This window comes from Micrasema longulum, unplaced genomic scaffold, assembly GCF_059751315.1.
Source record: "Micrasema longulum isolate JH-2025_06_02 unplaced genomic scaffold, ASM5975131v1 h1tg000216l, whole genome shotgun sequence".
Classification (NCBI taxonomy): Eukaryota; Metazoa; Arthropoda; class Insecta; order Trichoptera; family Brachycentridae; genus Micrasema; species Micrasema longulum.
In genome coordinates this window covers 257,656-285,296 of record NW_028277421.1, presented here as the reverse complement: position 1 = coordinate 285,296, position 27,641 = coordinate 257,656, and the positions used below count along the sequence as shown (strand labels likewise).

The following is a 27,641-nucleotide window of genomic DNA, read 5'->3' as shown; positions in this document are numbered from 1 at the left end:
AAATTATAAAAATAAATTATATGATTTTAATTAACCAACATAGCCGGGAAAATAACCGGGAACCACCATTTACTTACCTATCAACTTTTAATTATGTACGACATATACGACTGAATGATAAAGTGTTTTCGTAATAATTCATTAATTAAAAAATAGCATAAAAAATATTTTTCTAAGCAAACAAAAAATGAGAGATTTGGTTTATAAATAGGTGCGAAGGTTTTCACGGTTACTGTTTTCAATATGTTTCTTTTATGAGTGATACTGTGTGTGTTGGATTTGTTCCGATGTTTTGGCTACCATTGCATTTTCAGGGTAAACTGAGTGTATTGTAGCAAAGAGTGGGTGTTTAAGTACTAGTAATTTGTACCGTGTAACAGTCAGCAGAAGGCACATTTCTATTCATTTTTGTATCATGTAGTGCTGAGAACCATGTTGAGTTTATTGAGGTATTGCCAATATTGGGGATGATAAACACTAAACATTGAAATTCTGTAGAAAAAAAAATATTTTGAAAAATTGATGCATTTGGGGGAAAATGAATGAAATAATGAAAAACGCGAGATTCAGGTAATTAGTTAATTGAGGGCGATAGATACTAAAAATAAAAATTCTAAAGAAAAAAAATCCTTAAAAATTAGTAGATTTCGTCTAAAATCGTTCGATGTATAAAAAAATTAGTAGAATTGGCCAAGATGGAACTTTAGGACAATACAAAAACTCGACCGCAGTTCACACGCGAGCGTTACAAAAAATAATACACAGTGTTTATTACGACCATTTTTCCCAGATGTATTGGAATTTTTAAATAATGAACTAAATATAAAAAAATCGTTTATTTGCCACCATTTTTAGCAAAAAAATGTGCGGGAGCGACATTTTCACGTCGAGCAAATCGTTATTGCCATAGGGTCCTGTCCATGAGCGTTCACTTAAGCTTAATTATTGAATTGATTGAAAGGTCAAAATGTTGAAAAGTTAATTACACATGTAAAATAATTTTATTTTCAGAAATTAAAATGAATAAATTATTTAGAGCTTGTTTTCAAAAATGTTATAATACCTACCCCGTAAAATAAAATCACCGATTGTTTAGAATATTTACGGGCACCTACCTATCAAACCTTTTTTTTTTCTATCTGTCAAAAATTACATGACATTGGTCTCAGCAGCAATGTATTGTATGAATCTGTGATGGTAGTAATAATCTGTGGCAGCTCTGGTTGTCATTCTGAATTTTGATTAAGTTTTGTTAAAGTCTCTATTTTTTTATTTTAATGTCTTATTCAATGAATTGTGTATAAATTGTACGTAAGTTTATTTACGTGTTAATACAAATACAATAATCGTGTCTGCTATTTTTTTCGACGTAGTAATGTATCCCGTGCATCGACATTTAATTAAAATCTCACGATATTCTTCACATATGTTTTATCTTCCTATCAAATTATTAGCAGTGTCTTTAATTATTACAGGATTCCAAAATGAACACGGAAAAGATGAGTAAGAATGAACTTTCGTCCACAATATCTAAACAAAATGAACAAATAAAAAGATATGAAAGCAGATTGCGAGGTAAATATTAAAAAAAATATAAGTATTAAAATGTATTGAATCCATGTAATGTCTTCTGTTGTTTTTTAATTGCTTTAATTTAATGATGGGGCCATCTTCACTTTGTAAGAATGTCAGTTAAATGTTATAAGATAATAATTAAGATGCCTCCTTAGATTTATATCGTTTTACTATTTTACACTTCAGGACACGCGCCCTGTTTTATAACACAAATACTCGCTACCGGGTCCCGCAAACTCAGTTTTCCTTTAAAGAAAGGTATTAAGCAGTTACAATTATTTAAAAATTGTAAAATGTATAATTAAATACACAATAATACATCAAATTTTCTCCTGGCGTATAGTATTGCTTGACATTAGTAATAAAATCCTCGAAAACTTTGTGAATTGGGGCTAATTTATCGCATTTTCTTCTCTCAAGTCGCGTTCTTATATTGTCAAATCAGAGGCATCTTAGTAACAAGTGGAATCTTTTTCTTGACATTGTTGCAATATAGATATCACACCCATTTCTGTCAGTAGCCCATAAATCTTTAGTGTTCAAGTGGGCGCTTCTCAACTTCCCAATTTAAAAGAGTAGACCAATTGGTGCCTTTATTTCTAAAAGAGAGTTTGGTTTACAATCTTTCTCTCTTTCGAAATTCTGGTAAACATTCTCGGTTACATAAATATTTGTATACATTACTGTTTTATTTAAAAGCGTATCTGGAAACATAAGTTCGAAGGACGTCAATGGGCTAGTCACATTTTTAGCTTCATGACAAGGCCCTGGTAGTTGGGTTACTATATTGTGGCTTCGGGTTCTTACATTCTGAGATGGTTCTTCAATATTCCAATGTGTGACTTTGTTTTGTCCAATGTAATATCCCCGACGCAATAAAGATAAAGGAACACAATCTAAGTCATCCCTCTCCATCAATGAGTTTGATCTATTTTATATTCTTGGCTGTGGTTGTCCTTTGTCCATGTCTTCGAAATTTCTATCATCTCTAACATTCTCTTTTTGTTCAGAGTCAGTATTATGTTCACTTTCATAAAGGCAGTCTTCAATTTCTGAACAGTCTTCATTTTCTATGCCTTCAATCAAATATTCTTCAATCTCTCTCGTACTTAAAACATGATTTGCATCCATTTTTAAGTCTAAAACAATTTTTTTTATTTTATTTATTTTACATAAAACTTTATATATTTTCTTTTCTATATGAGCATAACCCGTGTCGAGGCATTCATTTACATTATTTTTATATAATGTTCTAGTACATAATAAATAAATAAAATATATTAGATAACACTGTATTGGTATAAACATAAAACATAAATAGCAGACATGCAACAATAATTCCGAGTTCAAATAGACTACTGTTTTGGTGGGGTGACCATCTCAAGGCAGTTTTCGGGACCCAAATCCAGAAGCCATTTTTTAATAAATAATTAGAATTTCTGTTTATTTTTATTCAATTTTAAATCAAGAGGTAGAGTGTTGTAAATTTTGGAGGCAAGGAACATGAGACTCCCCTGACCAAATGATGTTTTCATTTTAGGTGGCACAGATAGTTGTTTCTTTTTTTTATCTTGTTTCAATAGATTGTATTATATTTACTCCCACCATTTTTATGTGTGTGTACGAGAAGTGCCCTAGCGTACAGTTGCGTAACGTCCAGAACACCTACTCATTTAAACACCTCCGTTGTAGGTGTTCTGATAGGGATCCCGAGCAAAGCCTTGAGAACATACTTTTGTGCTATTTCCAAGGTATGCATAGCACTTTTGCTGGCTCCACCCCATGCAGTTATTCCGTAATCTTTAATGGTTTGGCACATTGAGCAGTATACTTGATTTAAAGTTTTTTTGTCAAGAATGTTTCTTACGGTATTAAATACATTAATAAGTTTTTAACTTTTGCTCAAACATTATCTATGTGAATTGTCTAGTCCAAGGTACAATCGATTTAGATTCCTAGATATCCTATACTTTTTACATTTTTTATAAAGTTACATGTGCATTTGTCACTATCCAGATCAGTTTTATTGCATTTATGTATCATTAATTTATCACACTTAGGTTGTCCTCTTTTTGTTATACTAAAATTAATGAATTTTGTCTTTTCTTTGTTTAATGTCAGAAGATTCGAGTCTAAATGACCCTTGATCGCGGAAAGCGCTGTTTCTGCTGTTTGGTCAGTTTCTATAAAATACAAAATCCATAAGTTAAGCTTGTTAAAAAAACCACAAAAAAGTAACAAAATTTGCGCGGCAAATTTGTATTTTCAAAATTTGAAATAATATTTTGCATAATGTAGTCGACTGGGTCTGACAGACCCAGTAGCGAGTACTCAAGTGTTAAATAAAACTAGTTCCTAATGTTTGAACTGCTACTTTACTAGTAAAACTGACTGCCTATTTAGTTATTTAAAATGTCACTAAATATTGGGTTGATGCAAAAGTTATGACCGTTTTTTATGATCCTAGGTAAAAAAAATTTTTTTCTTTAGAAATGATGAATAGTATCTTCTTTTAAATAATTCCGTTGTATAAAGGATGCTTTCCCTCTACTTTCTATTCAGTTTTGGCCTGGCCAGAGTACAGTGAAGAGCCCTTGTATTTTTTCAAAATGTCGATTGATAAAGTGCATTTACGTCATTGTTTACTTTATGAATTCCGTAAAGACAATACCGCGAGTGTGGCAACCAAAAACATTTGCGAAGTGCATGGAGCAGATGTCATCAATGTTCGACAGGTACGAAGATGGTTTGCAAAATTTCGATCTGGGGATTTTTCACTAATTGATAAACCACGTACCGGGCGGACATTGAAATCTGATCAAGTTAAAAGTCGTAATTGAGACCAATCCACGTCTAATCACCAGGGAGATCCTGTCGATGATGGGAGTCAACCAAACAACCGTATTAAGACATTTGAAGCGTATGGGGATGGTTTCGCGGTACGACGTTTGGATACCTCATCAATTGTCGGCTGCCAATTTATTGGATCGTGTTTCAACGTGCGTTGCTTTGAGTGCGAGACAGAAACATGAACCTTTTTTGCATAGTTTGGTAACGGGAGATGAGAAATGGGTCGTGTATAACAACGTGACAAGAAAAAGACATTGGGCTATACCTGGACAAGCCCCATTAACAACTTCATAAAGTAAACAATGACATAAATGCACTTTATCGACCGACATTTTGGAAAAATACAAGGGCTCTTCACTGTACTCTGGCCAGGCCAAAACTGAATAGAAAGTAGAGAGAAAGCATCCTTTATACATAAGAATCATTTAAAAGAAGATACTATTCATCATTTCTGAAGAAATTTTTTTTTTTACCTAAGAACATAAAAAACGGTCATAACTTTTGCATCAACCCAATATATCTAGCATAGCTTAGCATTTCTTGAGGCACTAATTGTTGTCTTTTTTTATATAATTCTTTGTCACTTTTAAACATAGAGTTTGACAGGTATTAATAATATCTTGTTCGTACATACATACTTTGATGCATACTTATTTTTAGATATTAAAAAATTAAAGAAACCACTGAACTTTCACAATACACACAAGTTTACTCAACCAGAGTAATTTTTATAATATTTAAATCACAGTGTGATAAAAAACTCAGAACTATAATCGAAATGAATTAAAGTGTTATATTTATTATTGTTTTTGGAAAGTAAGTACACAATATGTGCTTCTGAGTAGAGTTAAATTTAAACTTAGTCCCGCAGCTAGTGCCGCGGAATTACGGATCATAGGTTTCCTGGTTCGAACCCCCGAGCGACTACCACAACTTGATTCCCATTTTCTAATAGTGAGTCACTGAAATATTTATTTAAAAACAAAGAAAACATGTTTGTAACGAGTGAACTTTAATGGATTAAAGTAAAATTTCAAATATTATCACAACTCTCAGGTTTCCTTTAAATAGTATTCCAGATAGTAATTCTCTCCACAAATAAAGATGAAAAATTAATGCGCTAAGTTCTCGGAAGAAGTTATTAACTTCTTTTATTCGGCCATTTTGTGGAATCGATTTGTATATAATTTTATCAGAATTATTTAGAGAATTATTAAGGTAGATTGATATTTTCCAGGTTATTGTGTCCTGTTTCATTTAGACTCTTTGTCGACATTTCGGATCCCATTGCTGTATCCATTATCATGGTTGATGTCATCTGCATCAAAATATGACAGAAAATTTAAGGAATAATATCAGTATATTTGTTTGTTTTATTTTACAGATGTTGTGACGGCATATAAAGGGCTTGTCAGGGAAAAAAAAGCTCTTGAAGCAAGTTTGGCTGCTATTAATAAATCGGATGACGCTTCTGTAGGGGGTGAGTAACAATAATAGTAACATTTAAAAAATCTTTACCTTTTTGACATTTGAAATGAGAAAATGACTTGTCAATGGTAGTAGCAGTGTCCGACATATCTATGTTTCCCCCTTTTGTTTTGTCATTTCAGTATGCTAATTGAATTGTTTTGAAGTATTGTGAACGGACCCGCGTGTAAAAAATTTATCAATAAAACTAAACAAAAATAAAAACATTGGGGCATTCAAATCACAAAATTAAAAGTAAAACATTAAGTTTTGTTTTAATTGTACAGTATTGGGTATTCATTAATGTCCAACAAATAACTAACTTTTGTTGTTTATTTCTGAATATTCTATCTTGCACAGAGTTTGTTCACTTATTGAAGCTTTGTTGTTAATGCAAATTAACTCTTTTACCTAACTTTTTCTTTTACATTTACCTATGCAACAATGTCAATAATCTCATCATTTATCAGTGAGATTAAAGAAATGTTCTATTTAATCCATTAGAAATTAATCTTACATGAAACATGCGCAAATTATGTCAACATCAACAATGTCAACATCAACAGATGAAAGAATTGAAGGAATATAGATGTTCAAATATGGGAAGAATGGTGAATGTTACACAGTGTGTAAAGTAGCCACTTAAACCAGCCACTGACAGGTCATAAGCCCTGTAAATGCCAAGACTTCTATATTACCTTCTCTTAAATGTCCTTCATTTCTGTTGTAATATGTTCATTATGTAGGTATATAACAGCTCATTGTCAGCATTGTTATTTGTGGTAAATTATGAATGTAATTATTGCAGAAAATTCTGTTGCGACCCTCGCTTTGTCTCTTGCAACTTTGTCAGCTGAAAAAGAACGCTTAGAAGAAGCTTTTCAGAATGATAAAAGAACGGCGAGAGAACAGGTAATTATTTTTTTACTTATTTTGTAGAACTTCTCATTATTATTTTTATACACAAATCAAACACTGTTTTGAGTCTCCTAATTTTTTATTTGAAAATGCGCTAACAAGGCAAAATAATTGTCAGATTTTTTGTTTTTGTATTAAAAAATAAAATAAACTAAATAGGGGAATATCACCTGCTACGAATACCGATAAAAATATATGAAATGGATTTAGGAAAATGAATTGTATTTTCAAAATCAATTTGGATACTTTGGAGAAATGTTTTCATACATAACTTTAAAAAGGAAATATAAAACAAATATGTCCCTAGAAAAAATGAGAAATGGCCTTGATAATTGTGACGTTAAGATCTTGGACGATGTTCTATAAAATTTTTAATGGTTACAAAGTTCAAAATAAACATGAATTACAAACAGCTCAAGCTGTATTTTTTCAACGTCTACCTAGAAATGTATTTTTAATGTCTACCTAGAAATGTATTTTTTTAAAAATGAATAACTATTTAAGATTTATTTAGTACCAAATAAATAATTAACAAATACATTTATACCTACTATATATTAAAAAAAATATGTGCGATATATTGATATACAATATGTATAAAGTTTGTTTCTTTTCTTTAAGATTTCATTAATCAGATAATTTGTTATACCAAAAGGTTCAGTTTTTGATTGTTCGGATGTAGTGACTATGTACTATTCTGTTGTGTATTTCTGCTTAGGATTCATTGGGTTAACACTTGAAAGTTCAACTGTTTGATTGAATGTAACGTTTTATCATAATAACTGTTTGTAAATTATTTAGCCTTTCATTTCAGAATGACAAACTTGTTAAAGATCTACAGGAGCAATTGGATTCCTTGGGTAAACAACGACAAAGCGAGCTAGAGAATCTAAGAGCAAAGTTGGCATTTGAAATACAAGAAAGAGAGAGAGAGCACACTGAGCACTCCCTTATGATAAAGTAAATATTTAAAAAGTGACTTGGTGTTGTTACAGTATGTAATTATTTATCATTTAGTTCAGTGGATTGAACACAAATGGATTAAGGTTCTAGTTTTAAAGGCAACAGGAATGTTTTTGTGTAAAGTAATAGATTCATGTTACACCAATTTTTGATTAAATATGAAAAATCTATATGTCAAATTCTGTGTATGATTCAGTCTATAAAAAAAAATGTATTTGTTAGAGCATGGCAAGCACATAATAAAAGAATAAAAATGAATGTTTTCAAAATCCAAATGAAGTCCCATTTATCTTATAAATGAATTATTTTTGAGATGTTTTTTAAAGAAGTCCTGCAGACTCAGCACAGTGATCGCAAGACAAAATGTTGCCATATTAAAAGATATTATTTTCCCACGCGATAACGACCAATGCGTTGTTTACTAAGCTCTAAATATTTTCTATTGGATTGAGTTCGCAGTGGTATGGCGGTACTTTTACAACGTTATGACTATGTTCTTCTTGTAATGGATTTACTGAACTTACAAAAACTGGTGGCCCCTTTTTTTTATTAATTCACATAGACAAGATTTAGTCCATTGCTCCAAAAAAAGTAACCTTTCTATTCAGCCATTTTTGCATCAATAGATTTCAATTAGCCAGTGTTAGTACTATGTCTGAGAGTAATGATATGGGACATTGACCATAACTACGATAGACCCACAAGGTAAATTCGTAACTACATCCATTTTTTTGAAAATTCTCAAGTTCACATCGTCATGATAAAGTGAAGACTTTGATTTAAAAAATAATAAGGAATTTTCAACTAATCAATGTTTCGAACCTGCGTGGGTGGTTATTCAACAATTACCTGCGGATCCAGAAACTAAAAGCCCTTGTTCTTGATCACTCTGCCAACATTTTTTTGCGTGGTATGTGGAATGAATATATGTTTCAACAAAGAAAAAACAACTTATCGCTTCTCCTCATAGTTATTCAAAAAAAGTATTTTTCAGAAACACTTGTTATAAGAAATTTATGTTCATTTTGGATTTTATGTAATATAAATCGGGGCTCATAGTGGACCTAAATATCCATCTTATTTACTGCTGAAAAATACTTAAAATTGACCAGTACTTCAATTCGAACCCAAGACACTAACATCTGCTCTGCAAATGACTCAAATACATATTTTCTATGTCAATATTTTAAATGGAAGTGTTTTTTTGATACTGTAATAATAATAATTTAATAATTAATAATAATTCATATTTTCTTTAAATGGGGTGATGTTTTTGAACTGACAACCTTAATATTACCTGTCGTGGCAGCAGCATGGCAATTATATGGCTCATTTTTAATTTCTGACTCGCAAAACTCTTTCACCATAAGAATCGTTTGACGGGTGTTGATTTTCAACACTTTTGGCATATTTAAAAATAAATTTTAAACCATTTGCTCAACAATTTAATTCAATCAAACTAGCAATAAATGTTTATATTTTAGCTATTTCAAAGTTTTTACCGACCGTTTGGTATTTTTTATACGTATGGAATATGAGGTACAAGATGTTATTTATATAGATTTTTAAAAAGTTACTATAATAGGTGTGATGATTTTTAAATATCCCTTTGATTTCATAAAGTTTATTAACCTTTTTTGTCTTTTTTTAAGGGAACTTCAAATGAAACTTATATCAGAAAAACGATCTAAGGAAAAAATGGAGGACAAATTTGTTATTTCTTCTGATAACATTGGTAAGAGAAAAAATCTATTAATATTTTGCCTAGGTTAACTTTTTCCATACAAAGTGTTAAATTATAATAGGGACTTGGATAAGTTTTTGCTTTTTCCTGACAGATGGTGTTGTTTTAGCCGTTTTACATTGGGCAATACTACAGACAACTTCATCGTGAAGCTCCACCATCATTCTTGAAATGACAGTATATGTTATTTCCCTAAAGTGTAAACAATATATGTACATATTTTTTCATAGCGTTAAACATGTTGAATTGCGTTAAAGTATTCGCTGGGAATTTTATTGCATTACTTTTTTCAAAAAAAATCTGCAGCTGAAGCAAACAGAATTCTTGTGAAGACTTACAACGACCATGCTCTGTTGGAATATCACCCAACACCATCATTATCATCATCATCATCATGGATGTATCAAATCCAAAAAATCCAAAAAAAATCACGAGAGATTGCTATCGACAATTTTTGTGCCAAGCATTGAAGGAAAACTGACCGCAATCTGAGGAGAGACACGGCCAACTAATTTTGCAGCATGACAACGCTCGGACGCATGTTGCAAGGCCAGTCTAAATATACTTGGAAATGCTTAAATGGGAAGTCCTACCCCACCTTTTTATTTTTCTGGAGGGGAAATCCATCATGGACTCCCAGGATAGTGCCGGACTCGTACTGGCTAAAACCCCCGTCTTCTTTTGCGGGCCGGTCCCTACCTTGCGGTCTACACGGGTCCGCAAAATTGATCAGAATAACATATTTGTATATTGTTGCCTGTACAGGAAGAGATGCCAATTTCATTTTGTCTATTTCCTTCATTCACATAATGGACTCCACGAAGGTTCTTACTGAGTTCCAGGCTTCCTGTGACCGCAACATATAGTCAACAATGCAGTCTACATCAACATTTCGGCCCATTCGTGAGCTTAACGCTTCCTGCTCTCCACTCCATTTTGCACAGGCAAACAGGGTATGTTCCGCATCATCGGTTACTGTCTCGCAGTACATGCATGCCTCCGTCGGGAATGTTCGGATTTTGTGGAGGTATTTTCCAAAAACCTCGTGCCCAGACATGCATTGCGTCATTTGAAAGGTGATTTCACCGTGCTTCCGGTTTAGCCAACTTTTTATGTCCTTTATTTGCCTGTGCGTCCATCTTCCTTTTAGAGAGGTGTCCCATTTGCCTTGCCACCTTTAAAGAGTCATCTCTCTCTTGGCGTTTTATCTCTTCCGTGATCGGCAAGTTTTTCCTGAATAATCGTCCCCCCTCTTTAGCAAGCAGATCTGCTGGGATCATTCCCGCTAACACCTGCGCGTAAGTAAGTCCTGCCCCACCTGCCGTATTCACCGTACATTGCTCCTTTCGATTACCACTTGTTTTGATTGATGACTCATGGTCTTGCGGGGCAGCACTTCCATTCTTATGAAGATGCTAAAAAACGGCTTATTTCCAGGATAACCTCAAAAGATTATTCTTTCTTTCGAGATGGTATTTGTATGCTGCCAGAAAGATGGGAAAAAGTAGCCACTAGCGATGGGCAATTATTTCAAAGACCTGTTCTTTACTAATTTTCAAAAATATAAAGCATTAATTTTTACAAAAAAACAGCGAGAATATATTTAAATCCCCAGTACTTAAGAAAATCTTATTTAAAAATAGATGTTTATAATAAAATAAAAAAATGCAATCAAGATTCTTATCACCCATGTTAATAGTACAATGTTAAAATTGACTTTATAAGATATAATAGTAAGTTTCTTAGCATAGAGGCCACCTCATATAATAAAAGGTTTTCTTTTACTTTAAATGGATTTAGATGAAAATTTAACATTTAAAAGGTCAAAAGTATTATTATCATTCCACATCCGCTGCCTAGCTGGAGCATAAGGTGTCCACAAAGAGCCTTCTGGCATCTCTGTCACCTGCCAGCTCTTGTATCCTCCCTAGTCAGGTTCGTGTCCCATAGTTCTGACACGAACTACCGATTAACATAAACTGATTGTTAAATTATTCAGGGTTTCTCCAGAATTAAAAAAAAATATATATTTTATTTTTAGTTTATTCAGATAATAAAATATCAGTATACAATATTAGGTATCACTAAATACAATTTTTATATAAATTTAATGCATATATTTACTTGAACATTTTCCATTACGTAAAAGAAAAAACAATTTTTGTGTACATAATTGGGAGTGACGTCTTACAGTATGTATATATAATATGATTTTTGTATTTAAATGATCGCCTATGGGTAAAACCCTTTGTCTTGTTGGAAGAAATTATTATGTAGCAGTAAACTTGCAGAGTGCAGTGTACAATAAGTTTAAATAAATAAAACGATTTGGATATGACCAAAATATTATTTTAATTTTGTGCTTCTATTTATAGTGAATAATTTGGAGTTAGAAAAGCGCTTCAGGGATTTGAACAGTGAATTGGAAGCCACACAACGAAAGCTTAACCGAGCAGAGGCAAGAACTCTGGAAACACCACAAATGCTCGTTCAACTTCAAGAAGAAATTGCAGTGATGAAGCAAAATCATGTTACGGCTATTAGAGAGGTTACTTTGCAAACAATTAACTTTATTTTCTTATTTTACCTGTTGATGTTATTATTTTTTAGTAGTGTAACTTAACTACAAAACCTTGCCAAAAACAGACATATAAATACATTATGAAATAAGGTATCATCATCATTCCCTTTCCGCACCTAATGGTGCATAGGGCACTGCATTGGTACACCAATCGCAGCATATCTTGATCATTTTTGTCACATGTAGGTAAGATGATCAGTCTTAGGCTTCAGGTACCAGTTCAGGGACTATGAAATATTCTGATGTGAAAACACTCTTTCAAACAAATATTTCATATCAACCATGTCGGGAATCGAACCCGAGACCTCTCGCATGGTAGGCAAACGCGCTGACCATTACACTACGAGGCCGAGAAAATAAGATTTATAATATGCATTTTATGTAACTGCAAAAATCAAGGTTTTATGATGTACATAAAGACAGTTTTTTTATATTTTGAAATTCATATATTCAATCAATAGTAAATTATCGCATACCCAGTTTTAACAATGATAGTTCTCTTACTGCTCCCTTTATAATCTAATGTTAATAGTTGCAAACGCCTTTCATTTCAGTTGTTAATTATTCTAATAATGTAGAATGGCAATTCCCAAAAAAATATATAATCGGTCACAATTGACACCCGTTGAAAATAATTTATCGTTTTCAATAGGTTAATGTATTTTTTTATTATAGGAGCGCATAAAGTCAAAGCGTGCTGAAGAAATGGCCAAACGAATGTGTGCCAGTCAAGAGGAGCGTGTTGCTACTCTGGAAGCCAGACTTGCTGAATTATCAGAGACTGTTGGAGAATATGATAGGCAGAGGCGCAAGGACCAAGAAGTTATACAACAGTTGAGGAATAATGTCTCCTCTAGTCCCAAAGAGAAATCTGAGTTAAATATTGAAAGAGAGAAGCGAAAATCCCTTGTAGAAGACATTCTAAGTGGTATGAATATTGAAAATTTATTATATGTATATGAATCTTTTATTTTTTATTATATAAATAAAAGACGAGTGATACTTTAATCCACAAATTTGAAATATCCAGTGACCGGTTTCATCGCTTTCGCGACATCTTCGAGACTGGTATCTTTATTAAGGAGTTCAATGTATTTATACAAAACAGAGGTAAGGATAGAGAATTTAAAATTATATGAAAGTAAAGTAAATAAAGTTATTTTTATCTTAAGGATCATTATCAACATTTTTTCAGGTTAACTTATGAGTTGATATAATGCTATTTTAATGAGTTTAAGTATTTTATTTTTAGTGTCCCATTCCCTCGTGAGTATGATTTTTGTCAATTATGATTTCCAAATTTGTGGATTAAAGTATCACTCGTCTTTTATTTATATAATAAATTACAATGAACTTCCATCAAGAATTTTCACTTACAAACTAAAATGTTTTGAATCTTTTATGTTGCTTTTATAGTCATATATCGTCCGCTTATTTGTAAAACCTTCAAAGTTCAGATTACGCAAATGTTCAGGAGACAATTAAAACTCACAGACAATAGAAATTTAATATCAATCTGAAAAAACATTTTTCCTAACATGCAATTCATTTAATCGGTTTTATGATTGGTTAAAATTTTATGTCTATCTTCTAGAGGTGGTAAAAAAAGTAGTTTGTTTTATAACAGTTATTCTTCCAAAACTGTTGAAACAGTTTCACACAAAAAGTCAACTATTATTATAATGAAAAACTTCATCAATATTATTATGCAATTTGCAAATTAAAAATGCCTATCTCTACTTTCTTCAATTTTAGGCATTAATTTACGACTGGTAAGTCTAGTGTTTACAACTGAGTTTTCGGAACTTAATGGGAACTTAGGTTTACATGATATTTATTGGTGATATTCATGGGAGAAATAAAGTATTGAAACAAGTTGTTTAATCGGGTTGTGGTCCCGTAATAGTATTGTGGACTGAGTGGGCCCGAGGATCAAATCCCGCTCTACGTATCGCTTTGTTGGTCAAATACGTTTTATATTTCTTTTAAAAAAATTAAAACATGCGATTTAAAAAATAATCTTTTAAAAGTACACATCAAAAAATGTTCCTCCCTAGTTTTGCAGTATAGCCCTGAAAAACCGTGTATAATTTATATCCATACAATTTCCCTTTTTACAAATATAAATATTAAGGAGAAATATGTTTGTATGATTTCAGACTTTGTGAGAGGACACTATTAATATAGTTTATTATTACTATTATTTTCCATAGGTCAGCTAGATACTGAAAGGCCAGTTGGAATGGCTTATCTTCAAGAAATAATTGACAAGGTTCACTCTTTAAAAAAAGAGCTTATTATTGTCAATGAAACAATTGGAAGTCCCGTAGATATATGGAGTATATTTAACCAAAGTGGATCCAATGCACAGAGCATACACTCTGCTTGTCGAGCTGAATTAACGGCATTAAGAACCGAATATGAACTTTACAAAAAGCAGCTTTCGCAAAACTATTCTAGTACAGAGATGGTACAACAGAGAAATGCCAATAAGAATGACGTGGAAAAGCTAAAATCACATATCAAAACATTACAAAATAAAGTAGAAGTACTGAATCAACAAATTGAAGAAACTGAAAAAGATTGTGATGTCAAAATTAATGAACAACTAGAGGTATGAAAAAAAATAAAAAATTATGTGAGTTTTCTCAAGTCTGGGTATTCTGTGTTGTAATTCACCGCTGTAATTGGGTCTCCTGGCCTGTTGTGGTGCAAAAAAAGAAATTTATGAATAATGAAGTAATTTTTTTTTTATTCCATTTAATATTTTTATTTAAACTTAATAACAGACTATAGGTTATCAATATTGATTTTTTAAGTCTACCAGTATAGGAGCATAAAATATATTGTAGCTTCACTAGAAATTTAGTACCAAAACCACCACTGTTCTGATACAGTCGATTTGAAATGCTTAGGATAAATTATTGTACTAAAACATATTGGTACAAATGATTGTTGGCCCAAGTAAAAGATGTTGAAAATTATCACAACATTTGTAGAATATGCACAAACGTCAATGTTTTCTGCTGCATATTTTAATCTAGTATTTTTCAATGCATATACATATTTTATAAAATGTGAATCAAATTATGGGTAGTATTTTTGATTCAAAGTCTGCTGTTATACTGAAAACAGTTAAAAATATATAAATACATATGTATTAAAGTATTCATATTATGATAAACTATTTGCCAGTCAAAATGGAGATAACTATAAAAACCCTGCATTTCTTCCAGTACATAATACTAAATTTAGAATTATTTTCCATTCTCTAGCTTACTATAAAATTATAACATATTTATTACCTTATTACATTATTCAACCTGTACCACCTACATACTTTTTTATTTTTTTAGTTTTCTATTTGTCTCTTAAAATTCTATTTGTATATTTCGATAATTTGTTGACAATGTATTCATCACAGAAATATGAGAATAAATTTATGGTCTCGAAGACAAACGTGCCAATTACAGAATTGGCAATTTTTCTGGAGAGCAGCTTGAAGTTTGACGAATTGATTTTTTGTTTTTGTTTTCGTGTCACTTATTATGAATATGCAACTACGATATAGGAAGAGATGAAAAATTAGTGTTCTAGTAAGTGCAAATGTTATGACATGCTCTTTTAATACATTTGGCGTTAAAATGTCCAAATTCTTTTTTTTAATAATTAGGACGTTCGTCTTCTAAATATAATATATAATTATGAAACGGTAAATATTTTAGTAATTTAATATCGTTGATATTGCCTGCCTATGGAATATTTGTATGTAATGCATATATCTAATATTTATATCACTGCTATTAAAAATATTCCACGACAAGCACAGAAATCAGAACAATATGTTCTTCTTTTATATATTAAAATATCAAATAAGTACCATTATATAAACCATAAATTCTTTGTTAATTTAATTTTGATTTTCCAGTGTACAAAGAATGAGCGAGCAACACATAAAGAAGAGTTATCAGAATATAAAAGCAGAGTTATTTCATTAGAACAACAATTGCAAAAACAAAGAGAGCGATATTCAACATTGCTCGGTGAGAGAGAAGGTGAAATTAGAGCAAGGCATGTGAAAGAGGAGGAAGGGAAAGTAGATGGTGCAAAGTATCACGATATTAATGGCTCGTTACAGGTACAGACATTACATATTTATTTGTATTTTACATGTGTGCAAACGTTGTACAATTTAATGTACAGGTGATGTTTTTGCCAATGGTAGCGTAGATTAAAAATACTAATGTTTTTTAAAAATATTGATAGTTATTAATTCAAACACAAACAGCCTTCAGGCGTGGTTAAGGCTCATGTATGTAGTATGTGGCCCATTCAACATTGCCTCCGTTTGGTAACAGTTGTCAACGAAGGTTGCTGCGTTATAAATGAAATAAGTATTTGGTACACTTTTCATGTTTAGTTAACAGGCATCTGAGTGCTAAGTAAATAAATATTATTTTTTTAGGAGGTATCTGCTCCACCACACATGCTGCATTATGCTCATGAGCTAGCAAGAAAAGATTTAGAAATATCAGCATTGAGAAAAGAAAAACATGTTTTGGAAGGACAATACAGGTGGAGATTATTTTTATTCTTCTGGTGTTAACTAGAGATATTTTTTTACTAATATTTATACTTTTTTATTTGATATAACATAATATGTAAAACATCACACAATAAGTTCATAGGATCACTTATAAAACAACAACTTTTAGGCAAAATTCAATATTATTCATCAACATTCTCCTTCAAGAGTGATACAATCATTCCAATGCTTCTCTAACATTTCGATGCCTTTTTTTGTAAAACGATTTATCTTTGGCCTTAAAATAGGCTTCAGTTTCGGCAATCAATTCTTTGTTTGGGCCAAATCACTTTCCCTGCATCATCTTTTTGAGGTCTGCGAACAGCCAATAGTCACTGCGGGGTAAATCTGGAGAATATGGAGGGTGCAAAAGCAATTCGATGTTCAACTCATGCAATTTGGCCATCATTACCATTGACTTGATGTGACACGGTGCATTGTCTCGTTGAAAGAGCACTTTTTTCTTCTTCATTTGCGGTTGTTTTTCCGCAATTTCAAACGCACCAATAACGCCATATAGTATTCGCCATTGATAATTGTTCCTTTCTCAAGGTAATCAATTAACAAAATACCATGCGCATCCTGAAATACCTAGGCCAAAACCTTACCAGCTGACATTTGCGATTTTGGTTGCTTTGGGCGGCTTTTGCCGGTTGCTGTCCACTCAGCTGACTGCCAATTTGCTCTGGAGTATAGTAATGAATCCATTCATCCATTGTCACATACCGAATGAAAAAATATTTTTATTGCGCTGAAATAGTTCCAAACGGCGCTCTGCATTGTCGACGCGTTGTTGCTTTTTTTCAACTGTGAGCAAATGCGGTACCCACTTCGAACAGAGCTTTCTCATGGACAAATGTTGATGCAAAATACTGAATACACTGCCTTCTGATATCTTTAAGGTGTCAGCTATCTCACACAACTTCAATTTACGATTGGCCAAAACTATTTGGTGGACTTTTTTTATGTTTTCTGGAACAACTGCCGAATTTGGGCTACCGGAGCGTTCGGCTTGATCGGTGTCTGTACTGCTGCGTTTAAAATCAGCCAACCACTTCTCTATCATTTGTCTCGATGGAGCAGTGTCTAAATAACACTTGTCAAGCCATTGCTTTGCTTGAAAGATATTTTTTCCCATTAAAAAATAATGTATTATCAACACAAGAAATCTAGATTTTTAAATTGTTTTAAAAATTACGATAGTAGCATCACTAAAACCACTGTAACTTGTGAACTAAACGTCAAATTGTTATGAAGTTTAACATGTTTTATTTGAAGGTTGGTACTTGATTTGTCAATCATATAGATCTGTCAATAGTGGCGCCAACTATATGTCATCCTACGAACTTATCGAGTGATTGAATATATTATTTTAATGCATATTGTTAGCTAGTCTATTTCTTTTCTTTGAATGAATTTTTATTTTATATTTGATTTTGCTTAATTATTTGTATGGCTGTATTTTCATATTGTTTAATTTATTCTCTGTCTGGGCGGATGAAGAATACAGTTTACAGTTCCGTGTGTGAAATAGAACCTGAATCCTGTTTGGGGTGTTTTTGACTCGATAGCTTCTCTTAGGTAGAAATCCTAAAAAAAAAAACCAGTGGAGAAAAATATCCGTCTTAGTGGAAGATTGGAGTGCTCGCCTACTATGCTTGAGGTTTGAAATGGTGGCAAAATTGAAATACGTAATATTTATGTATTTGTGTAAAATATTTATCTTTATTAATTAAAAATACAATCTTCTCCATCAGTTTGGGTTTTTATTTTCATTATTTACTGGCTAAAATGTTTAAGGTTTTTTTATTATTTGTGTACTTATTTATTATCTAACTATAGTGGTTTAGTTTTTTGAGTATAATAAATTATTAATATACTAAATGTGGAGTACAACATGTTTTGGAAGAAACATGACCGCGGCACGAGCGTCAAAATGGGTGATATTGCATTGTCGAAATTTTCTTCCCCTGGTTTAATTATATTTACTCAGTTATTCTTTTGTAGGTACAAGCAGTTTGAATTTTTTGCGGGGATTAGATTGTTAAAAATCAAACATACATTTAAATACGAATCGGGTTGTGGTACCGTGGCTAGTGTCTCGGACTCACGACTCAAAGTCCGTGGTTTGAATCCCACTCTACCCCAACTTGATTCACATTTTCTAATAGTGAGTTACTTACAACTTGTTGAAAATGGCCCTCAAAATGAAATATTTGGCCAAATCATAAGAACGCAAATATTTATTTTTCCTGTTAAAAAAATAAATAAACTGAATAAAATGAAATATTTTACATAATATTGCCTCCAATTTTTTTGTTGCATTATTTTACCAAAGTATCATTATTAGATGAGCAGTGGCAATGAATTTTAGTTCTCCTTAAATACCACCATGATTATTCCTAAATGTGTCAGTCTCTTGTAAAACTACACGATTATTTAATATTATTTTTCATAGCTCTATTTTATTTTATCTTCCTTCTAAATAAGTGTGTTTCAAATCATAAACTGTTTATATTTCTGACTAGTTTGTGGTAAATTTGACTTGTTTACAATTACAGAGATTGTCAGCGTGACGCTACTATTGAAAAGGACCGGTTCAAGGAAGTTAGACGGAATCTGAAAGAAGAAATTGACAGGTAATTATTTATTTAAGCATTATTGTAATTGTGTATTGTATTCCGTCTTTTGCTTACAGTGACACAATGCTACATCACCACACGCAAAGGAATTATTTATCACAGTCTTTGAGTGAATAGAAATGATAAGGTTTTTATTATTCTTATATCCTAAGACAGGACTATTTCATTGGTTTGGAATAACTATAGCAACTCCACTATGAGAACTGGTGTCATTTATTATTATTATAGTTGGGTAAGATATAAGCGCCATTTTTGTGAAAATCACCTGAAGGGCGCTGTACAGAAAACAAATATCCCAGTGTGTCTTGCAGCTACAGAGCGCTTGGACGATTGGGATTCTAGTTCCTGATTTCCAATTATGATCTATTTTAATTATAACAGATCGGTGCTAGATTACAGCATGTCTTTCAGCTACAGAGCCAAGGATTGTAAGAAATCTAGCCTCATTTACATTATATTTTAATTTGACCATGAAGTTTAGTGTTTGAATGATATTACAATAAGTAAAAAAATCAGTTTAAACCTAGGAGTTAGATTATAACAGGTCTTGCAGCTGCTGAGCGCATTGACGGTTAAAGTTCTAGCCAGAATCCAGAACATTGTCAGCATTATTCCCATCAGCCTCTGCTTGTTGCTGGTGTAACTGCTACCTTACACCAGAGAGGGTTGAAAGGTATTTTAATTCCTCAAGACCCCGCTTGGCCTCCACGGGCCGCCTCTCTCATCTGCCCAAAGCTGTTGACTCCCCCAGAGGTCGAGTTATTTTCTGATGCTCTATACTCGTTGCTGATTCCTCAGTCGCCTAAAAACGTTGCTCGTAGTGTACCACATGGAGGTACATCAGATACACGGCTATTTAACATGCTAGTGCCTATCTGTAAACCAAATTTCGTTTGTGTTAAATGTTCACTCACACATAAACAAAGTGTTTTTAAAAATTTTAATGGACTGTACACTTATTGTGTTTATCAGTTGCTGTTTTCTTTTAACTGTCAACATAATTATCATTTTTGTATTCAATAATATATTTTGTGTTCTTACAGATTGCTTCGCATTCAGTCCAGGGAAGGAGCTAATCTTGAATACTTGAAAAATGTGGTCCTGTCATTCCTTCTCTCCACAGATTTGTTTAGAAAAAAACACATGCTAAAAGCAATCGCCGCTGTTTTGCATTTCACTGAAACAGAAAAGAAAAATGCATACAAAGCTGCATTATAATCATAGGGTTGGAATGTTTTATTTATTAAATAAATTCTGTGTTGTGACCGTAAAATTAGAATAACAAACATATGACCGAAAAAATATATACAAAGGATTTGTATGTTTATAGAAAATCTTTGCCGAGTGTCAAACGAGAACTTGTTTATGTGACTTACAATATTCAGTGCAGTACCTACTAACATAATATGTCGGTTTTAGTAAGATATAAATTTGATTCCATGTCAATATTATTAGTATGATATGATTTGTATATCATATATAGACATATGTGATAAACAATTTATAAATTAAATATATTTGCAATGTTATTATTAGAACACACATAACAATATGTATGATATGTGTGCCCTACTTTAAGATTTAAATAAAAATAAAAAATATATATCATTCGGCCTCGTGGTGTAATGGTCAGCACGTTTGCCTACCTTGCAAGAGGTCTCGGGCTCGATTCCCGACATGGTTGATATGAAATATTTATTTGAAAGGGTGGTTTTACACTAAAATATTTCATAGTCCCTGGACTGATATCTGAAGCGTAAGACTAATTACCTTACCTTCATGTAACAAAAATGATCAAGATACGCTGCGATTGGTGTACCAATGGGAATGATGATGATAATTCATAAATGTGTAAACATATATAGTGATAGTCAAATTCACAATTGGGATGTTATATTGTCGCCTTAATTTGAATGCAACATTTTTTTTACTTTAAGAAATTGTTGTCAGAAATAAAAATAACGCGTTCTTCAAATCACGTAACTTAAAGAAGATATTCCTACGAACACAACGGTTTAATCCATAAGACCCGATACCCTGCATTAGCACCGCCGAAAAATTTGGTCTAATGGGCCTACCTACGGAGCGATACCTTGTGGTTGCATTGTCCGAGTTGTATGTACTTTTGTACTTTCCTTGCTTCTTAAAGACAAAAGTAAAAATGTAATTTTATTAAATAGGGTATTGTACTCATGTTGGCAATATCAAAGTATTTTTAATTTAAATATTATTTTTTCCGAAATGTGGATCATTCAGAAATCATACGACTGACTGAGCGCACACACACACACAGTCACATGCAGGTTCTGGCAAATTGCGGTCGATTATCGGTACTAGTCAGATTTCAATGTTTGTGTTGTCTTTCGGGTATGTGGATTGCTTTGTTAGACTATCTGTGAGAAAGCTTTTTGGTATTAATATTTATAAACTTTTAGTTTTCAATAATTGACTGAACATATTGAACATACTGAACATACTAAATAAAGCTTGTTTGTGAACGAAGACAAAATCGAAAGTTTCATGTTTGATGAAAACTCTGATAATTCTATGAGTGATGATTTAGATTATTTACCCACAAATGTTGTAGATATAGATAATGAAAATCATGTAATGGCAGAGAAATCGATGAATCCTATGGAACCGCAAAGTGATCCTCAATCTTTGACAGAAATTTGTAATGATCCTCAAACTTCAGCAGAATTTCACAGTGATCTGCAAGCTTCAGAGTAATTACACTGGGAATGTGGCAATAGATTTAATCCTGTTTTATTTGATTTTAACAAACAATCAGGTTTGAACATTACGAGTTGAATGAGGAGAGTTTTGAATTATATTTTTTTCAACTTTTTTTAGCCTTGATATTATTAGTCACGTTTTATACAAACAAATAGATATTTTCAAAATCTGAAGGCTACTAGAGAATTTCCACCGTATTCTCCTTACCGGAAATGGAAAGATATGAATATTAAAGAATTGTATCTTTTCATCGCTCCGATCATGCTAATGGCCAGATGCAAAAAAGGTAAGATAAGTGATTATTGGACAACAGATAAGCTGGAGTTCAAAAATCTGTGCATTGATGGGTCTCCGGTTTTATTTAAAGGTAGACTTCAAATAACGCAGTATATTCTAATGAAAGGACATCGATTTGTTATTAAATTTTTTGTGTTGTGTGATGTTAAAACTGGATTAATTCTCCAATTTGTCAAATAACATAAGAGAAACTGTGTTGATGCAATTAGGAACATCTGGGAGAGTTGTAGTGTCGTTAAATGATATCTCAAAATAGGACATACTTTATGTGGACAGTTGGTATAACGGTCTACTGTTTTTTCATTATCTTCATGACAAATGCTTGCAGAATGGTAATGAAGATGCGGAAAAATATGCCAAAATTGGGAACCGTTAAAAAGGGAAACACCCAGTAGAAGCAACCAGGTTGCAATCTTGTCATAAAATGGCAAAAAAGGAGGTCCACATGCTGACCTCTGCGCATGACTTATCAATAATTCTGACTGGGAAGTTGGACTGGAAGACGAAGGCCCCAATATTGAAACCTTCATAAGTGATAAATTACAATAAGTATATGGGTTTAGTCGATCGATCCAATATGCTTATTCAATTTATCAAATGCGTGCGAAAAACAATAAAATGGTATAAAAATATTGCATTTCAGACAATCAATGTAATGGTTCTAAATGCGCATGCGATGTATAAGCTAAAAACTATGAAAAAAGAAATTTCAACAAAAATTTGACAAAGAACTCTTTAGACAGCATCTGCAAAAATTCCACAACCCCGATCATGAACCGAGAACTAGTAGACCCAACGATCATCTGCTTTGCATCCTATATTCCATTGCCTCCTGATGCAAAATGAAAATCAGCATTCTGTGAATTTCACATTTGTAATAAAACTAAACTACGACCAAAATACAAGTACAAACTAGATTTTGGTGTAGACACTGCAAAGACGTTTTGAAAATAATCACACCCTTCCAAAGTTTTACATTAGTTTATTTATGTTTAGTTCAATAAAACAATATGAACAATGATTGTGTGTGTTCTGGTGGGAATAATATTGAAGTGTTTAGTTTCAATTGTTTAAATTTATTATTGACACTAAGATTTGTGAAACAGAGGATCAATTTTTCTAGAAAATAGCATGTTCTAACACAAAACAATTTTTATGATAATCTTTTTCCTGAACTTAATGTGAGTTTCTTTCGGTGGATTACGCATTATGAAGGTAATTATTATTATATTATAGCTCTTTAATTTCACACAAAATGATTTATTTAGGATGTTTTCATTGCCTGCTGTTAAGTTGTCATTCAGTGACTTTGTAATCAAATTAAGGTGACAATATGTAAGTGGAATATTGTTTAATGAAAAAGTGTTACCGTTAAACTAAAAATTTCGCCTAAATTACACTAGATTTCATCAACCTGGTATGATAAATTATGAGTTAAATGCCGAAAACTGTGAAATATGTGTTTTAAAATAACTTTTAATTAGAAATATTATGAACAAAGTTTCATTTCTCTTTTTAATATAAAACTAATTAATATATAAATATTGTTTGTAAATATCTCAGTTTGACATTAATTTTAAGCCATAATTTCTAGTATACCCACCCTCGAACAGACCAAGCCTTTGTGTAGTTTTTATGGTTTGTTTTTCTGAAATTTTTATAATCCATTATAGTTTTTGGTATTTATTTACGTTAAGTAAAAAATATTGTATTTTTATGTATAAATTGTATAATAAATTAATTTTAAAAATGTATTATATGAAAAAAAAACACATCTGTTATGATCAAGTGAATAGAAAATACATTTTCTCAGCTTTATCACACTACTCGGGACTTGTGTCTCTATAAATGTAAATAAATTATTAAAATAGAATCTTTGAATTTCAAGGAATTATATTTACTTATTGCTTAAACTTTACAAGATCAGTCAGTACTAAATCAATTTTATATACATAGTATTTATGTATTGACATATATTTCGTGAACAATGCCAAGGGATCAGTAAGTATCTAGTTGTTCTGTATGCCAAATTTTTCAATGGTACTTAACAACATCAGTATTTAGCTGGCAAAAGGCGCTAATTCTGAATTAGGAAGTTCAGTGTTTTTTTTAAATTTGTTAGTAGGCCGTCAAAATAAGACAAATTAAAAAAAAACATGTATGCCATTATCATCGCTATGACATCAATATGATTTTTTAAAGTTTTGTAATTTTGAAATTACTCCACCCGTGACGTCACGAGTTGTCGTTGGTGAGTTGTGTTGACATTTAAGTCCCCATAGTGTCAAAATACACTAAAAGGTTAAAAAAAATACTACCCAGAAACTGGAAATCTATCACAACACATAACAATGCTGTAATTGATTGGTTGATTCACAAGAAGTATGTGACATACTTCAAAATAGCTCGTTTTTATAATTTTTTCATATATTTTTGAGAAACTTTGCTTTACAATTAAATGCTCTAATTTTTACTCTGTGTAAGAAATTATTTTTTATATCCAATTTTCCGTAGCACTGAACTTCTTCATTATCATGTTGATTTTGTGGTTAAAACTAGGTTTTAATAGATAATCTTAAGCCATCAAAACTGAAATTCTAATTGATAAAAAATTTACAAATATCTTAATTTCTTTCTTTCAAATGTCTGATTTTCAATATTAATATAAAACTGCTTTTTTTTTACTAAACTTAAAGTTAAAAAATATATGCTCTTTGACAGGTTTATTGCTACAACAATAACTTACAGTGAACCAAAAAAACAGACTGGTCGAAAAAATTATAAAACAAAAATTAAAAATAATTTCATTCACAAAAATCTCCATCTCAGGATGAGTCATGTTAGATATAGACTAAGGACACTCCACATTAATGTTTTATAGATTCCGTGGAAATAAATTTGAATATGCATAATATATGCAATAAACTTGTAAAGAATTGAATAATTATTTGTTAACTATTATAATATATTAAAATGTAATTGCCTAGCTTGGAACGGGGTATGTACCCTTGTTAGCTGGGCAAAGTGAACATGGAATTGTATTTTGATAAAGAGTGTGAATAAATAAATAAAATTAAATAAATAAAATAATAGTTAACAATCTACATGTTTCAAAAAACATATTTCTTGGCTGGTTAATTATCTAGAAAAGGCAGATAATATAATCTTCATGTTGACATTTATTCTGTCCGCATCAATCCATAATCCAAATTCATTATTTGAATTCTAACAAAGTAGTTACTAAATTAGAAAAATGTATCTGCGTTTTTTATCCGACATTCCATAAATTAAAGGTGAAATTATGTATGCTCATTGTTTTGTATCACATGTATCATCTGTTCCATATATTTTGTGTTACATCTGTATATTTATACTATTTAAATAATTGTAATTCTTTAAATAAAATTGAATCATATGAAAAAATCTATTAAGTAAGTTTATGTTTCTATTTCTGATCCCCTCAAAAACATACATGTAAAATGCAGCCTCACCACCAATGTAATCTTTTTACGATTTATTTTTTCAAATTATTCAAATAATATTTTGTATACTAGTACTGAGAGCTGATCATCAATGATTTTATTTGAAAAATATACCGAACGAAAACTCATATTTTGTTTTCTCAGATATCAGATAATATTTATGTATGATTGCTTTACTAAAAAGTTTTAATTTGATCTTTCTGGAAACACTTTCCAGTAATTCAGATTACTTGTGTTAGTGCGGTTTCAATAGTTCCATAAAATAAAATATTAAATTGTTTTGTTAGTGATTTTCATTTGGTAATAATTTGAACATGGCTACATTTTTACAGTCCTGGCCCCCTTATATTAACTGAATTACATACAATATTAATTTATAATACCAAGGTAATGTTACGGCTTCCTCTCCTCTCAATCTTGTTTCGCATATTTCAAGGATATCCCATTTGCTATCTTTAATTTCATGTTCCAGTCTTCAGCCCCCCCCGGAGTCCTAGGGGCTGACCGTTGGCACGGCATGAGATTCTGAACTTGTTCTACTCACCTGGGGTAATCTAGTTTTAAAATTAGAGTTCATTTAGTTTTGTTTGGATGTTTTTGGCATTAAAACACCACGCTTGCCAGATGTGTTGGTGAGTTTGGATTCAGCTGCCCTTAACATAGGGAGCAGACGCTGTTTGTAGCCGCCCAATCTGGGTCAGACGCTACCGCCTGTTTGATTCACGGGAGGTATTTTATTTCCCTCCTACCCTGCATATCTGCCAAGTGTTCCCCTATCCACCACCTGGGGACGCGTCTTCTAGCGGTTACAGGCTCCGCCAAGGCACTTGGCGAGACAAAATGATGGCAAAATGACAAAATAAAAATGACACTCAGAATAATAAAGTGGAGACCATGGACAAACAAAAGAAGTGTTGGAAGGCCACAGAAAAGATGGGTCGACGACATTGCCTCTATTGCCGGTAAAACGTGGATGATGAAAGCGGGTGATAGGAAGGAAGGGAGTCGTTTGGAAGAGGCCTTTATTTATTTAACTTTTTGTACATAATGTTATTTGTACATTGGCGGGCTTATTGCCAAATGGCAATTTCTTCCAACCAACCAATTAAATAAAAGTTTTATTTTTATAATTCAAGTTACAGAACATATTCAATTAAAGCTAAAGATATATAAAAATAGAAATAAACGTATTTGTTTATAAATTACCTTAAATCGAAACTATTACTTAATGGGAAAAAGGAAAAAAGAGGAAAGAGGAAAAAGGAAAGGAGGAGAGATTAAGGAAGAGAAAAGAGATGTTTCTTCAGACGTGATTTAAACAGAGATAATGTAGTAAAATCTTTGATGGTGGATGGGAGATGATTCCACAGTCGAGTCGCATGGACACTATATGAGTTAGAGAAGAAAGAGGAATTGTGGATGGGTATTAAGAGAGTGCCTTGAGAATTAGAACGAAGAGGTAAACCATGAACTGATAAGCGTTGAAATTTTTCACGCAGGTATATAGGAGCGTTAGGACTATGAAGTACATTGAACAGAAGTGAGAGGGAGTGATAGTCTCTCCGCTGTCTAATTTTGAGCCATTTCAGTTGCCTACGATAATCAGAAATGTGGTCATATTTTCTAACACCAAAAATGTACCTTATGCATGTATTTTGAAGTCGTTCAAGTTTATCGAGTTGCTCACAGCTTACATCAGTCATGGAAACATCAGCGTAATCTAGAATGGGTAGTAGTAATGCTTGTACAAGGGTGCATTTAGTATTAATGGGTAAGAATTTTTGCAACCTTTTGAGTGAGT

At 32.0% G+C, this 27,641-nt stretch overlaps 1 protein-coding gene across 2 annotated transcripts; it reads left to right on the top strand.

The window, feature by feature from the left end:
• The first annotated feature begins 1,144 nt into the window (after positions 1-1,144).
• Positions 1,145-20,924, top strand: GCC88 (GRIP and coiled-coil domain containing 88 kDa). Of its 2 annotated transcripts, none has more exons than XM_088243572.1 (13): positions 1,145-1,311; positions 1,476-1,575; positions 5,810-5,905; positions 6,701-6,804; positions 7,625-7,770; positions 9,426-9,508; positions 11,893-12,065; positions 12,774-13,026; positions 14,312-14,712; positions 16,027-16,236; positions 16,564-16,673; positions 19,245-19,322; positions 20,369-20,924. In XM_088243572.1, exons 2-13 carry the CDS (start codon positions 1,485-1,487, stop codon positions 20,541-20,543), a joined length of 1,920 nt encoding a protein of 639 aa, XP_088099698.1. In that variant the 5' UTR covers positions 1,145-1,311; positions 1,476-1,484; the 3' UTR covers positions 20,544-20,924. The 2 variants fall into 2 exon arrangements, with proteins under 2 accessions (XP_088099698.1, XP_088099699.1); XM_088243573.1 differs by having other exon boundaries at positions 1,152-1,307.
• Positions 20,925-27,641: the final 6,717 nt, after the last annotated feature.

Coding starts and splice junctions, on each gene's coding strand:
- GCC88 (XM_088243572.1), top strand. CDS start 1,485: ATGAACACGGAAAAGATGAGTAAGAATGAACTTTCGTCCACAATATCT. Junction 9,509..11,892: donor TATTTCTTCTGATAACATTG/GTAAGAGAAAAA, acceptor TTCTATTTATAG/TGAATAATTTGGAGTTAGAA. Junction 12,066..12,773: donor ATGTTACGGCTATTAGAGAG/GTTACTTTGCAA, acceptor TTTTTATTATAG/GAGCGCATAAAGTCAAAGCG.